At 43.6% G+C, this 15,206-nt stretch overlaps 1 protein-coding gene across 1 annotated transcript in view; it reads right to left on the reverse strand.

Moving 5' to 3' along the window:
- Window positions 1-1,551: 1,551 nt before the first annotated feature.
- Window positions 1,552-15,206, reverse strand: part of RTF2 (replication termination factor 2) — a 766,115-nt gene continuing 752,460 nt past the window's right edge. Inside the window, exon 9 of the mRNA XM_069651115.1 lies at window positions 1,552-1,920. Within this exon, the coding sequence (XP_069507216.1) occupies window positions 1,736-1,920 (185 nt within the window). The 3' untranslated portion in view covers window positions 1,552-1,735. The remainder of the gene's footprint in view (window positions 1,921-15,206) is intronic.

Consider the following 15,206-nt stretch of genomic DNA (forward strand, 5'->3'; position numbering starts at 1 on the left):
ATAATCGCGAAGTAACAAATGAAGCACGCCGTATTTCTCAAAGCAATGGCTTACGTGGAAAAACGGAACTGAAGCCAATGGGCGCTGCGCGTGCTATATATGCCTTCGATGACATCATCCTCGAGACAGAGGCCCTCAAGGGATATCGAGTCGACTGCATCGACACACAGCGGCCTTTGCCGAAAAGTTTTTCCAAAAGCAGTTGAAGCAGGATATCGAATATCAAAGATGAGGAATAAGTGGAAGGACACAATCCATTCAAAATAAACAATTGGATGAGTACCAACAGCCTTAAACTCAACCCGGATAAAACAGAAATCATGATCGTGCCCGATGACCCGCTGAACCATTGCCACATTTCATGGCCTACTGAATTGGGAAACCAACCAGATTCATCCAAAGTGGTTAAAAATCGCTGACTATTAATGGACAATGACTTACCACTTGTGCCGCAAGTCAACGCTGTAGTAAAGAAATGCTTCTTCACCCACACACAATCAAAAGGATACCTCCCTTTTTTCACCACATAGACCACTCGCCGTCATTTCGCTCGTCATGTCAAGAATAGACTATGGCCACAGCATCTATTCTCAGAATGCCACACTACCTTATCAAAAAACTACAACGAATACAGAACCCAGTAGCAAGACGACTACTCAGACTTACTAAGAGAACACATCACACCAGCACTGAGAACACTACATTGGCTACCAGTCAAACACATTTTCTTCAAAACGCTCTGCATAACCCACAGAGCAATCCACGGCCAAGGAGCAGAATTCATACAGAACAAAATGTCCCTCTACAAATCTCACGTCTCTACTCTCCTGCGTAAAACTCCACACAAGTTCTCTCCTTCCTCCATTTCCTCGTTCTTTGTCCCTCTGATGTCTCTCACTCTTACTACTTACCTCTACTCTTCAATGTTCCTGCTCCCTTCTACACACTACTACTACTCCACCTCAGCTTCTACTTAGTCACCCTTCTTTCACTCTCACACTTTCCACTCACTACCTATACTTCCTCTAACATCTGGAGGGACGCAAGTTGCAGACCCCTGCTTTAAAGTGTCAAGGATGTAGGACAGCAGTTTCCCACTCCTAGGGAAATCACCCCTGAGGGCAAATCACCCCCAGTGAAAGTACCCTTTGCCTCTGTGACAACTGTCAGTGCCAAGAATCCAATATAAAAGGTGAACATTATACTTTTACACATTTTGCTCAATATACCACTCCTTCACAATGGTGCACTACTACATAGTCACTCGACCAAACCTAGATTTAACAGAATTGTGGGAAATCCTGAAGACAAATGAAACAACCTGATCGTGTGAACTTATGAAAACATGAAATATCACTAGATAAGGGCAGCGGTGGACAGGGCATCAGGAGAAATAATGGATGCAACTATACAGGAAGACTCCCCCTTCTGTCTAGCGGACTATCAGAAGAACTTGATGTACATTTCAATGGTTGAGCTATTTATGGGGAAGAGTTAAAGGACCTGTGCAGTTAACTTGAATGAAGGCAAAAACTAGGCATGACACATTGCTTGTAGTATCAATATTTTATTACTGTTAAAACAAAGTAGGCTGGAAGATGAAGAGCGGTTGTCACCGCCAGTTGTATATTTACTGCAGAAGCCATATGCTACACACTACCTTTTATGAGAACATATACCTTGCAATCCATTTCTCCTACGAGGGCTGTATTGACTACACAACCCACAGCGACCTTCAGTAATAATTTGCCGTCTGAGTAATCCAATTAGGGGGTTTAGCACGTTTTGCTGAGCTGTGTGATGTGAAAATCGATTTGTAGACCTCCGATCTCCTTTCACCTTCTGAAATCGGTCTCTTAGTGGCTGTATCAGAAGCTGGCTTAATTCCATTCTCAGAAGACGAACTACTTCCATCAGTAGCTAAAAGAAATACAATGTCTCATTACAACAGAAGCACATAAAACAAGAGAGACAAAAACAAAAACCTCAAATCTGCAAGTGGCACAGAGCAGTTGAATAATAGAACAGTAATGTATTTTTATATTCGTAATTATCACTCAATGGATTGCTAGGTGCAGGAATCAGGTGGGCATTTGTTTTAAAATAATGTAGCAAGGAAAAGGATAAAGCAGTGCCCAAACAAAGGAAGTGGGACTAGATTAGACAACAGATTACAGCTACCGGTTTCTTTACATTCCCAGGCGACAAACTAGTTATCTTTATTTTTACACTTCACAAAGTTAGGCTTTATCCTTTAGAAAAGGATTACAAAATGATATACCATACAAATCCACCAGATAAACATATAAAGCATATTTTACGTCAGCCAGCTGAATAGTTTAGCTGTTTGATATATCAATAATGTGCCACCTTAGGGTTGCTTCGGGGCACTGTAAGACATTAAAAACAGAAAACAGAATTTGCCGCAACAGAATGCACCTGCTTTGCAACAGGAGAGCTGGGATTGTTAGAAGTGTGGAGCAGAGTAAAGACAGATTGAAATATGGCTTCTCCGCTCTATCACAGTGACAGTGCCCACTCACAAAACAGTACATTTACGGATGCTAAAAAGTCTTACGCTCATTCTATTTCCTTTTCTGATAAAACCAATGATGGGGACCTTTATGGCTTCAGTATTATGACTGTTATCTTTGCGTATACTAGATTTCTGAAACAGACACAGACACATTTCTCACATCTAGTCACCAAGTATACCAGCTGCCAAAATGCCTTTGAATTGAGGGTTTTTCTTGAGAATTCCTGATTCATTGACAAACTAGTAGGGTTTAGTGAAATCACTGATGAACTGAAAGAACAGGATTAGTGACGTTACCTCTATTAGCTTTGTTTCTTGAAAAGTAGCGCTTCAGGTTTATCCTGCCTTCAGCAGATTAGAAAACGTGCTACTTTGAGGAGATGCCTCTACAATGAAAACGCTCACTGACTTCAGTACAGCGAAGAGACGTTCCTGCTGAGGCAGAGCTAACACCAATATGACTAAGGGGGACGAGAAGAGGACACTACCACTAAAAACAAGGACGCTATTAAATAAGCCCCACACACCATCAATAATTAAGGGACTTGACAATGTTGACACATTTATAAAAAAAACCTTTGTAGTCTGGAGACACTGTTCTTCGTTTGCCATTCTGGAGGAGAGATGCATCTGTCCGGATTCGTGTCCAGTGCAGATGTGATAAACCTAAGCGTATATGATGGTTGGAAGCCTAGCTTGCCCACATTTAACAAGAATCACATTTACATGGAGGGTCCATGGGCCAGACACACACTCTGCATGGACCAAGCTACAGTGGAAGTCCTGTTAAATGGCCATTCCAAGCAGAGACAAACATGTACCTCCTGATGCCACAGACAGGCCACCACTGTAGGCGGAATGTTGATGAATGCTACATTTAGGCATATCAGAAATTCCCTTTGCATGTTGTCACGTGTCATACAAATCCCTGACAGACGGTATCTCACCTGGAATGAGGCCAGAATGGCTATCTTATTTCTAAGTGGAAGGAATTGCTTAACCGATACAGGCAGTAAACCACATTATTTCCAAAAGGAACCCAGGAAGAAGACGTTAGGCATACCAGCAAAACCTGGTTGGTGGCAGGGTGAGCTCTGGTGAAAGGAATACATTTGAGTAGGGGGGTATTCCCAGAAGTTTAATAAGTATATGAAAAATGGTGATTCAGGTTCCTAGTCCTTGCATTCCCTCCTTCACAACTGGTTGGGACCACCTGTATTTGCAGACAGGTCGGAAAAAGCTGGCTAAGAAAGATAGCAGTCATTTAAAAACGTGCAAAAGTTTGTAACACGTTTATGCATATGCTTCCCTCCACCCACAAGTCCCAGCCTGACATCACCAAACACCAAACCCAGTTCCTTTATGTTTTTCCCCCTTTTGCCCGACTGGCAGTTGTGGCACAGTATATGCTTTACTGGGGGATAGTTGTGTGAGTGTTGTGGAGGAGGGAGAGCAAGGACTAACAGAATCTGAATCGCCATGAAGGTGAATTTTCATTTCTCGGTCACCCTGCTCTCCGTCCTTCCCAACTGGTCAGGATCAGACTAAAGCCTTAATGATAGTAATGGTGGAGGAGACAGCATCTACTTAAGAGTCAAGCAAACAGAATATGAATCACGTCTTGCCCAAAAGTGCCATCCCTCCTTGATGTTGCATCTAAAGAGTAATGTTTACAAAAAGCAAGCAGGGTAGCCAAAGTGGCAGCTCTACAAATCTCCATAATAAGGAAATGTTGCTAGGTCTGGAAAAGACCTGTGGCTAAGCTGATGTCAGAACTGTTGGGACTGGGGGCTAGCTAGTCTTTTGGCTGTAGCTCCCGAGATTCTATATGGGGCTACAACCAAAAGATCAGGGGCTATAGCCCCCTTAGCCACCCACTAGCAACGCCCCTGTGCCCAACCAAGGTCACTTATGCGGCCTTGGCTGTGGTAGAATGAGCTTGATGTCTCTGCAGAACCGAAAGTCCCCTCAGCTTACATGCATTTGCTATACGAGACAACCTCACCTGGCGATGGACCGTTAGCCTCCCTATTACCAGGTGAAAAAACAGAATATGATACAAACAACAGATCCGATTTTCTGAATGGCTTAATTTGCTCTAAACAAATCTTCAGACCAATAGAGACATGCAGATTGTATAAGGCCTCTTCAGCCAGAGAGGAATGTGGTGTGGGATGAATAATTGGAAGGAAAATCTCTTGATTCAAGTGAAATTCAGAGACTTCCACTAAAAAGGCAGTTTTCCAGGTTTATAAATAAATCTCACATGAGGCACTCGGCTCAAAGGGTTTGTGCATTAACACTGCTAACACTACATTTAAATCACACTGAGGTTGAGGTTCGCAAATAAGGGGATACAATCGAAGTAGCCTCTAAAAATGACATCAAATTGCTTCATTTTATAGGGAAAAGGAATTGTGCTGTCTATTCAAAAAGGCATCTATTGATCACAGGCAACAGCAGATGGGACGCTATCAGAAAAAGGTGGTTTTATAGGCCCAATACCAGATTTGTTCCACCAGAAGACATGAAGACAGGATTGAGTCCCAAAGCATGGTGGTAGTATTGTCCGTAAAAATGTACATCACCTTCCCTTGAATGGAGGGTAGGAATAAATAATAATAATTTTGCATTTTATATAGCACTACGAACCCTCGGGTATCTGACCGCTGCTTATTATTACCCACGGTGTGTGGTGCTCATTTATCGACCTCGGAAGGATGAAAGGCTGAGTTTGGCCCTGCCGGGATTCGAACCTGTGCTAGCAGGCTCTGCACAGATGTCAAAGCGAGCATTCTACTTGCTGTGCCACTTGACCTGCCATTTTAGAGTACAGAGAACGCCTCTCGGCTCCAAAAACGTCTATGTGATCTTTTACCTACAGGTCAGACCCATGACCGTGCATTGTTAAATGATGATATGAGCAGCCCAACTGTACTCTGAGGGTATATGTTGTCACCACAATTTTAGGCTGAAGAGGTTGGAACAGAGACCCGATCATTAGGCTTTCTAGTTGGTTCCACCAAATCAGTGACTTCCGAAATTGATCTGGGACGGAAATTGCCATGCTCTGAGGATCTGATTCCAGCTGCTGCCGAGGTGCCACTGTTTGGTCCACATTCGTAGTCTCACGAAAGGAACTGGATGGATGCAAGATGCCATCAGGCCTAAAAGTCTTTAAAAACCACCAAACTGACAGCGTTTTCTGAGTTATGAAAAGAGAAATCACCTATTGGATTGTCAAGACCCTGTCTAGAGGAGGGAAGGTCTTGTTTAGAGTGGTGTCCATCACAGCTACAATAAACTGAATCAGTGATGGGACCAGGTTTGATATGGGCAGATTTATCGAGAAGCCCAACTCCGACAGCATTGCATGTCAATTGCACCTTCTGTACCACTCTGCTGGGGATTGGACCTTTTTCAGCCTGGTGGACAGCCATTGCTGAAACCTCCTTTGTGAAGACTCCGGGAGCTGAATTTAGACCAAAAGGGAGTAGTATATCGGTAAGGATTCTTTCCTATTGTGTACGTCAGGTACTAACAGTGTTGTTTTAATATCAAGATGAGAAAATAAGCCTAGCGGAGGTCCAATGATGTGATTCTAGTCGTCATGTTGAAGAGCAGTCAGAATCTGAGGCCCTGTTATCACCTGAAAAGTCTTCACTAGAAGGAATTTGTTCAAATTCGCTAGAGCCAAGAATGGTCTTATACGGAAATTCTTTTTTGAAATTATAAATATTGGGAATGGAATCCCTGTCCTTTTTCTTCTTCTGGAACCAATTCTACTGCTGCCAAGGAGAAATGTTTTTGAACCTATCTGAGCAGCTCTGGAGATGGTGGAGAAGCAGGAACGGCCAGAGAATAACCTAGACGGACGATATTTAAGACCCAATATTTTTGAGATCCTTGCAGCTGGTGTGGGATGAATATTCTTTGATGTATATAGGACCTGATGACACACACATCCCAGGGTGTAAGTCAAACAGACATCTTAGGATACTGCGCTGCAGCTGTTGAAGGTGTAGCAACAGCCTCCACCATTCGTCTGTACATCTTTTTTTAGGGAAGCATAGTATGGCTGGGTTTATTATTAGCGGTTGAGGGGAATTTAAAAGATCTAAAACGTTGATGTTAAGGTAGTCTTGAAGAGATATAGCTCAACGACTTTGCAGCAGTAACGCTCGCCTTGCACTTTTGCAACACCTCATCTGTCAACGGATCAAGCAAAGTTTTACTGTCAAACAGTAAATCTAGCTCCTTCTCTTGGATATACTAGTGAAGAGAGGTAGCCAATAAATAAGCATGCCTGTGCATGCAGATCTCTCCAGTCATGGCCCTGTCGGCGGTAGCTGTAGAGCCCTTTATTGTTATGTTATGTTATGTTGAAGGTTCTTATAGCGTGCACGTTTGCCAGCTGTGTGGTTTCTTGGCGCCCTGGTGGATCTGTAAAGCAAGGGGGGAGGCAGGTAGGTTAGTAGGACTGAGTGGGAGTAAAGAGCGAGAGAGCTGTGATGTGCTGCTGGCAGCTTCAGTTCAGTTGACACCGTTCATTGAGCGTAGGCGTGTTTTACGGTTGGTAGCCACCATGTGCTGTTGGGCAAGGCTATGTGTGGTTTGTTTCGTTGTGGTGGTGTGAAGCATGTGCGGTTTGTTGTGCTGAAGAGGTATGGTTGCCTTTAGTTCAGAGTTTAAGAAGGTGTATGCAGAAGTGTGAGTTTTTTAGTAGGGTTAGTTAGTGGCAGTACCCTTTCCTACCCCAGCTGTTCTGACTGAGGCTCATATCCCATCCCGTCATACATACTGGTGTGCAGCAATTACCACCCGGCTAGGTTCCTCCAGAGGTGATGTTTCCTGTGCCCCACGGTCTGTCCGTGCAAGATGTTGCTCCCTAGCACAGAGGGGCTAAATGCAAGATTTTGGGTCACCAACACAAACGGGCAAAATGCAAGACACTGCCCACCAACACAGACGAGCCAAATGTGAGACATGGCTCACCAACCCAGACGGGCTACACCCATGGATAAACACCTGCATTTGAAAAATCTGAGCAGCGGGAGAACAACGCCTGGACTTGAGACACAGCAATAATTAGAAAAGCCTAGATCTGAGAGACAGCAGTAAGTGGCAAAACCACCTAAATGTGAGATACGCGAGCAGTGGGAAAAAAATGCCTAAATTTGAGAGACAGCAACAACTAGAAAAAGCCCAGATTTGAGACACAGATAACTTGAAGTTACTGTAGAGCAGCCTCTCTACCCTCCAAGATCCAGAAGGCAAACTCCTCCACAGCCTCCTGCGGAAGAAATTTTGTTTACTTCTCCAAGTTTTCCCAAATAAGGAAATTAAAGACTGACAGCAATGCGGCTGCATTAATTTGTCTCCGCATTAAAGATGCATTGACATAGTGATTTCTTTGACTTGAATTTCCTATGCCTTACCATTTTTATCCAATGCTGAAGGTGGGGATGGTGAAGGCCCTTTTCCTACTAGACCACAAGTCTGTTAAAACCTCCAAGGATCGAGCAGGTAGATTGCCCATCAGTAATAACTCTTCCATGGGAATTTTACACTTAAAATACAGAGATTTTGACTTGAAAATCTGAAGGAGGTTTTTCCCAATGACTTGGGGAGGGTCTAGAACTGATGTTTGCATCGGTAAAAGAGATTTAGTGTGCTGTGTATGGAGTTTCACAAAAACACTCAACGCTTCTGGTTTGTCCACCAGAAACATTTCCAGAGCTTGCATGGCTTGTGATAAAGTTGCAAAAATAATATGGAAGGAGAAATAGATGGGTTTTCAACATTAGAATTTGCATCTGTGTCAATAGACCCCTCTTCTTTATTCGAAGGAGCATAGGTCCATTCACCAGGAGTAGCAGGAGCTGGAGATAGGCCCAAACTTTTCTTTTATTTGCTGTACCAAAACCTCTAGAAAAGGTTCTGACAGCGCAGTCTCTAGTATCTTTGCAGTATTATCTTTCGCCATTGCAGAAGCTTTGTTCTGCTCTTCTTGTGGCCTACGCTGAAGAATCTATTCAGTCTGACAATTCTACAGGCTCACAATTGTTTGAAGGATTGTAAATACTGAACTGCACAGGTCTAGGAGCCTGTTTGCTTGTCAACAACACTTGAGGTATTTCTTGCGTAGTCGCAGATGATATTTCCTGATTCTTAGATGAAAATTGAGGTAAAATCTCTGGGGTCTTTGACCTAACCGCAGTACCGAACAGTTCCTCTGGTGGTACAATGAAATATTTTGGTTCAAATTGCTCAAAGTCAGAAATAAGGATCACTGACTAGTTGGTCAATTGGTACCAAAGCATTCTCTTTGCATCTATCCATTAAACAGGTTTTCTTCAAGTGTCTCTTAGGTGAAGTAGGTATCAATCAAGAACAAGCCTTGTCCCTGTGACGAGACACCTTGTTGGCTTTCTTCGGCACCTACATTTCAGAAATTGTTGCTGCTGTAGCCAACTTGGGTACCGATGTAGCCACTCTATCAGGGGGTTCAGTCTTTACCAAATCGACCATGTAGAAGCTCACCTCTCCAGAGCTAATCTTGCCTGTTTGTTTAAAATCCAAGGCAGAAGAGCCCTTCTTGTCAGGTTTTAATAGATCCTCTGGTACAGAGTCATCATGTTCAGTTCTTTAACCATCTGGGGGTACTCAGGGTTTCCCCCTAAACAGTGCTGTCAAGACAAGGGAACTATGGTTGCTGTCTTTACCTCTTTGCCAAAGGTGGGTGCCAAAACGCATACCCCACCTGCAGGTAAGGGTCTTTGCTCTTACCAATGTTGGCCACCTTCCTGGCCCCAACAAAGTCCTTTGTCAATTTGGTACCAGTGCCAGCTTTGACATGGACATAAGGTGGCGTTGCACAGACCTCACGCATGTACCGAGCAGGTGATATTCACCAGGCACAGCTATTGTGTGAATCAGTCACCGCGAACTTCTTCATACATCAGATGCATTGCTTGAATCCCGTAGTATATGGCATACATCAAATGGAGGCACCACGCTGTCAAGATGAAAAAGCAAACACCAATTGAAATCGGAAATGGGAGTAAACAGCCAAGAATAAAGCCCAGAAAAAACAGAGTGCCACTGAGCGCAGCAATTCTAACCTGCCCAGTAGGCAAAAAAACTGAAACTGGGTGTGGCATTTGTTGACGTGTGGGAGGAGGATAGGACTGTCCCGTGGAGTGACACACGTGTGCTTTTACAGTGACAGCTATCTTTTGTAAACAATCCAAAAAATTTACCTTGGTAAATGAGGTTAGAGGAATGACTTTCACAACAGATTGACTATACTATTTTACAAACCCAAATTTATTCACAATAAAATATTTGAAATTCTTAACACCATTTTCTCATAGAGCACATAAATACGTATATACTACACATCATACAATAGATTCCACCATACATTCAAACTTGCATTCATACATATCCAATGATCTAATCACTTCTATACACAAAAATGGGTAATTCAACCCCCAAAATTAAACATATCAATAAATCATTGACTTACACATGTATCAACTGTAAGTGTGTATTTTGAGTCAAATAGCACCTACGCTCATTTACATCATCTACATATGTTTTGGTTGTTATACAATGGGTTTTATTCAATTGGCCTAATATTTCTAAACCTTCTTCGGGATAAGAGTAGATCTTGAATATTGCCTAGCCCAATGGCTTCATCAGGTGGAAGATGTCTTCCGGCAAAAATCTCCAATAATACTTTATCGCGGTAGTGTCAACTATGGATCAAATCCTCAATGCTCCTGGGAGATAAATTGCAAGGCGCCTTCTACTTTGTTAGGGTCAATTGCTTTTAAAGACCGGCGGGTGTCGTGAGTCACCTTCCGGCTGTATTCTCAAGGAGTGGATCACGTCTTGCCAATTGTCAATGTGGCAAACACAGCATCGAATAATGGACTGTCAGGCCGTGTCGCTGTTCCGGAGGGAGGGATTCCTATCTGGACTTAATTTCCAATGTTTCAATTTTCCGTGGACATGGCTCTACATAGTACGCCCGTTCATCTAGGAGAAACTCTTGCTTCAGCGACTTGGGTCGAGCAACTTGTACTGTGCCAAAAGGCGAAATGAAGGAACTGAATTCTATGCAATTGGTGAAAGGTAACCAAATCCGAAGAGCTAGGAAATATCCTAAGGAAATGTGTTTTGGAATTGTTGAAAGACTTGAAAGCTTGGGGAAGGGAACCCCTTCTTCCAGTGTAAACTATATGAACCTTAAGGAAAAGAAATCCTTTGAAAACCAAGAGCTGGAAGAAGCTCAGATCTTTTATTTGAACACCTCATTTTGATGCCGACATCCCTACACATTATAAATAAATAGATGTGAGGGCAAGTATAGGTTTTGGACACACGCATTTGCTTGGACTTCCTGACACAGACTATCCCTACTGTTATTTAGGTAGGGAAATCGCTCCTTAGCATAGGGCAAGTTAGGTAAGCCTTTTTCTAACCTTCTTTTCTTTTGAATACAAGTTTCTAGGCCAAATCTTAATTCAGTTGTCCGTGTCTACGTCATAATGCCTTCACAGGCTCTCAAGAAAAATAATTATTATGGTAGAACTTTGGATGTGACAGGAGATATGCAGGGGACTGGCATGACAAGCACCCATAGGTCTATAGATAACCACTTGCTTCTCAAGAAAAGACTATAGATCTTGTTTAAAGAGACTTTGATTTCTGATCACTACACGTTACGTCTCTTGGTAATCAATGAGGAATACATTGCGGATATATGATTTACCTAATCATTTTCTATACATGTCACTTCATTGCCCCCCCTGAACTTTGTGGCAGAGTTTTTATTTTCATTACACACTTTCAACTATCTTTCCTTTGCATGTTCCCACCCACCTGCCCATAACTGACCCAGAATATGTCAAGTACTGCAAACAATGTGATTCGGTGCCCTCAACCACCCATCCTTGGGGACACAAATAAGTGACTGTGCTCATAGTGGGTGTCTTACAAATAAGAAATTAATAAAGCTTCTGCACAATTGCTGAGAATTTAAGTAATGCCTGAAATCTGCATTGTTCACCAAGCAATCCAGTAACAATACTCTCTTGTTGCTGACACAAATAGACAAATGTACCTTTAGAAAAGTTATTTCTTAGGCAGAAAGTATGCTTTTCTCTTAAATTGCTCGTCTATTCAAAAAGCTGCAGACTCAGACTGGAACTAAAAAACATTAAACTTTCTCCAAGGGGTGACAAGGCTTCATGCCAGATCCACTTAGGCATCATGGGAGCCTCGGACGCCACACGTGCCAGCCTGAAGGAGTAGGTAGGAGGCAATAAAGAAATCTGGAGAAAGCAGATCTGTAGGGAAAGTGGGACCCGTCAGAGTAATTACCTAAAATAAAGAATTCAAAGAGCAAGAGGAATCAATCACAAATGATGCCTCCTGTTGGATTTCACATCTTGCTCACTGTTTTGAAAAGAACGATGCCTCAACTATTTCCAGGTTGTTTTTTTTTTTACTGAATTTAGAGGCTGGCTTATTAGCGCCTAAGAAAAGGCCCAGAACCTTGGAGTGAACTTACAGAGAATTCAGTAAGCTTAAGGACAAATGTTCAGAGCTTTAAGACCTCAAGGAAAATCTAATTGTCTATTATAAAGCTGCCATTTGTTTTAAATGATCGTATTTTGCAGAGGTTTCATGTTAACTAAAATAATGTACAATGTCCTAGCAAAAAAAGTAGAATTTAAGGTCCTTTTTATTCTGCATTGCATGTTCTTCACATTCGAATTACATTGTGCATTATTTAAAACTCAAAAAAGAACAGGCCAGGACATATTCCTGTTGCTGCTTGGGGTAACATCACAAGTCAGAGGACACAAAGAGCTACTGAGATCAACCATGCTGAAACAGTTTTTTCACATTAAACTTGTGGTTACTGCCAGATTAATGGATGAACTTCAAAGAGACCAGTCAAATATATCATTTGAAACAGTTATCTGATATTCTGTGCACAAGCAAAATAGACCTTGCCTTGACATTTTCATATCAGGAAAGAGAAGGTGCTGGGAATATATTAACAGTTACACACAAGCACAGGAGTGAGCAGACACCGCTGTAGTTCAGTAACACTCATTCCATTCACCAAGTAGTGATAAAGTCAATACGCATGGGGTGCGTACCCTCTTAATGGTGCCTGCACACTGGGCACTAACATACATACAATCCGCCCTGGCTAAAAAGCCAACCATGAGGGCTGCACTCCCTCTAGTCTAAAGACTAGAGAACATTCCTTCATGTGTGTTGCATAAGTGTAGTTTTGCTAATCAATATTGAAGAAGTAAAACAACATTCACTTGTAGTTAAAGAAGTCAAACGTGTTCTTTAATCAACTAATAATCGAGGCAATTAGCCAGTATGCCAATGTATTTCGGACATTTGTCAGGGAAATGTCAGGGAAATGTCTTGAAATTTAACAAATGACAATGCAACGAGATTATAACAGGGCCCCGGACCCTCAATCAAAACAGCAACATTTGTATGAAAAATTGGATCAATGTGAACAATACATTGAAACAGTGCGTCACGATGCAGAGTTTTGAAAAGGAAAATAACAGAATGGCAACTAATTGTATATCGACCCACCCATCGGTGTACATGTTAAAATGTATGAAACAAACATGGCTAGTACGTCGCCCATCATCGTAGTGTTGTCACAAATTCAAATGCAAGCCATGGTAAGTCATTTAGCGCAATTAATGCAATGAAGCGTAGGAGTGTAAATAACAAAACACAGAAAGAAAAGAAAAAAAGAAAATGGAAAAAATTCAGTAAAACACTATCTTTTAATGATGCACCAGTTCATCTCATTCATCCATCGATACACCAGTCTAAACAGAATAGCCATCTGATCCTGTGACTACCTCATTGAGACCGCAAACCGAATAAACCACATTCCTAATATCCAAAGCCATCCTAATTGAGACCCCCAATACAACCAACCTTTTAAAAATAGGTCATAACTAGCAATGAAGGAACGCTGCAGGCCCACTTACTCAAGATGGAACAAGTTACTTACCTGTAACTGTTGTTCTCCAGCATGGGTCTGGCATGGATTCACATGCTCATGAATATTCCCCGTCGTCAGGCTGGGAATCCTCGGTAAAGAAAAAACCAGTATCAGTTTCGTTTCTGATCTGTCTTTCGTAGTAATAACCAATCACTGGTCTCTGCGTCATACTGACCACAGCCAATGACTGCCCTCTACCTAAGCACCGCCTCCGGCAGCCATCTTCAGATTTGGAAGCACGTGAAGTGGCAGTATGACCAAGTGAAGAGCCGCAGAGGGGTAGGCGGGAGGGTTCGCATGTGAATCCATGCCAGACCCATGCTGGAGAACAACAGTTACAGGTAAGTAACTTGTTCCTTCTCCAGCATGGGGTCTGGCATGGATTCACATGCTCATGAATAAAGAATACATAGCAGTACACACATGCACAACCACGGGAGGTGGCAAAGGCTCAACATTAAGCATTGCATCAAACTCAACATTAAGCATCTTACCTCCTCACCAGGCTCACCTCAGGCGAACAGGTTGCGCAGCACTGCTTGGCCGACCCTGGACTCCTCCCTGGAATCCCGATCGACGCAGTAGAACTTCGTGAAGGTGTGCGTCGACCTCCACGTAGCAGCCCTGCATATGTCCAGCAGGGGCACACCAGAAAGGAACGCCGTGGTAGCTGCGATCGCTCTGGTGGAATGGGCTCTCGGACGGCCGGGCAGCGGTCGGTTTGCCAACCGATGACAGTACCTGATACAGCCGGAGAGCCATCTGGAAATGGAAGCCTTCGAGAGAGCCTTCCCCTGATTGACAGGTCCAAAGTTCACAAAGAGTTGTGACGTCTTCCGAAAACACTTCGTGCGGTCCACGTAGAACTTCAGCGCTCTAGCCACATCCAGCGAGTGCAAAGTCCTCTCAGCCGGCGACGAAGGCGACGGGAAGAATACAGGCAACACCAAGGGTTCGTTGAGATGGAAGTCCGACGGTACCTTGGGCATGAAGGAGGGGTGCGTCCTGAGCACTACCCTCGTGTCGTGAAAAGTCAAGTACGGGGCCTTGCAGGAAAGGGCCTGGATCTCTCCCACCCGTCGTGCGGAGGTGATGGCCACAAGAAACGCTGTTTTCCACGACAGAAACTTCAACGGGGCCGAGTGCAGAGGCTCGAACGGAGGTCCCATGAGCTTGGTCAGCACCACGTTGAGCTCCCACGCCGGGGCCGGAGCCTTCACCGGCGGGAACGATCTCAACAGTCCCTTCATGAACTCTTTCACCAGACGATGAGACCACAAGGACGTCCGTCCCGTGGTTCTGGTGTATCGGGAGATCGCAGCAAGATGAATCTTGATGGACGCGTGTGCCAGTCCAGCTTTAGCCAGCATCAGCAGGTACGGCAGAACTTGGGGAGCCGTAATCCGTAGAGGGTTAATCTTCTGTGCGTGGCACCAGACAGAGAACCTCTTCCATTTGTGTCCGTAGCATTTAAGAGTCGAGGACGCCCTGGCCTTTGCAAGAACCTCTCTGCAGTCGGCCGGTATGTCGTATCCTCCAAACTCTAGCGCTGCAGGAGCCAGGCCTGCAAGTTCAGCGATTTCGGGTCGTGGTGGAGGATGG

This window comes from Ambystoma mexicanum, chromosome 3p, assembly GCF_040938575.1.
Source record: "Ambystoma mexicanum isolate Mex_15411 chromosome 3p, UKY_AmexF1_1, whole genome shotgun sequence".
In the NCBI taxonomy this organism is placed as follows: Eukaryota; Metazoa; Chordata; class Amphibia; order Caudata; family Ambystomatidae; genus Ambystoma; species Ambystoma mexicanum.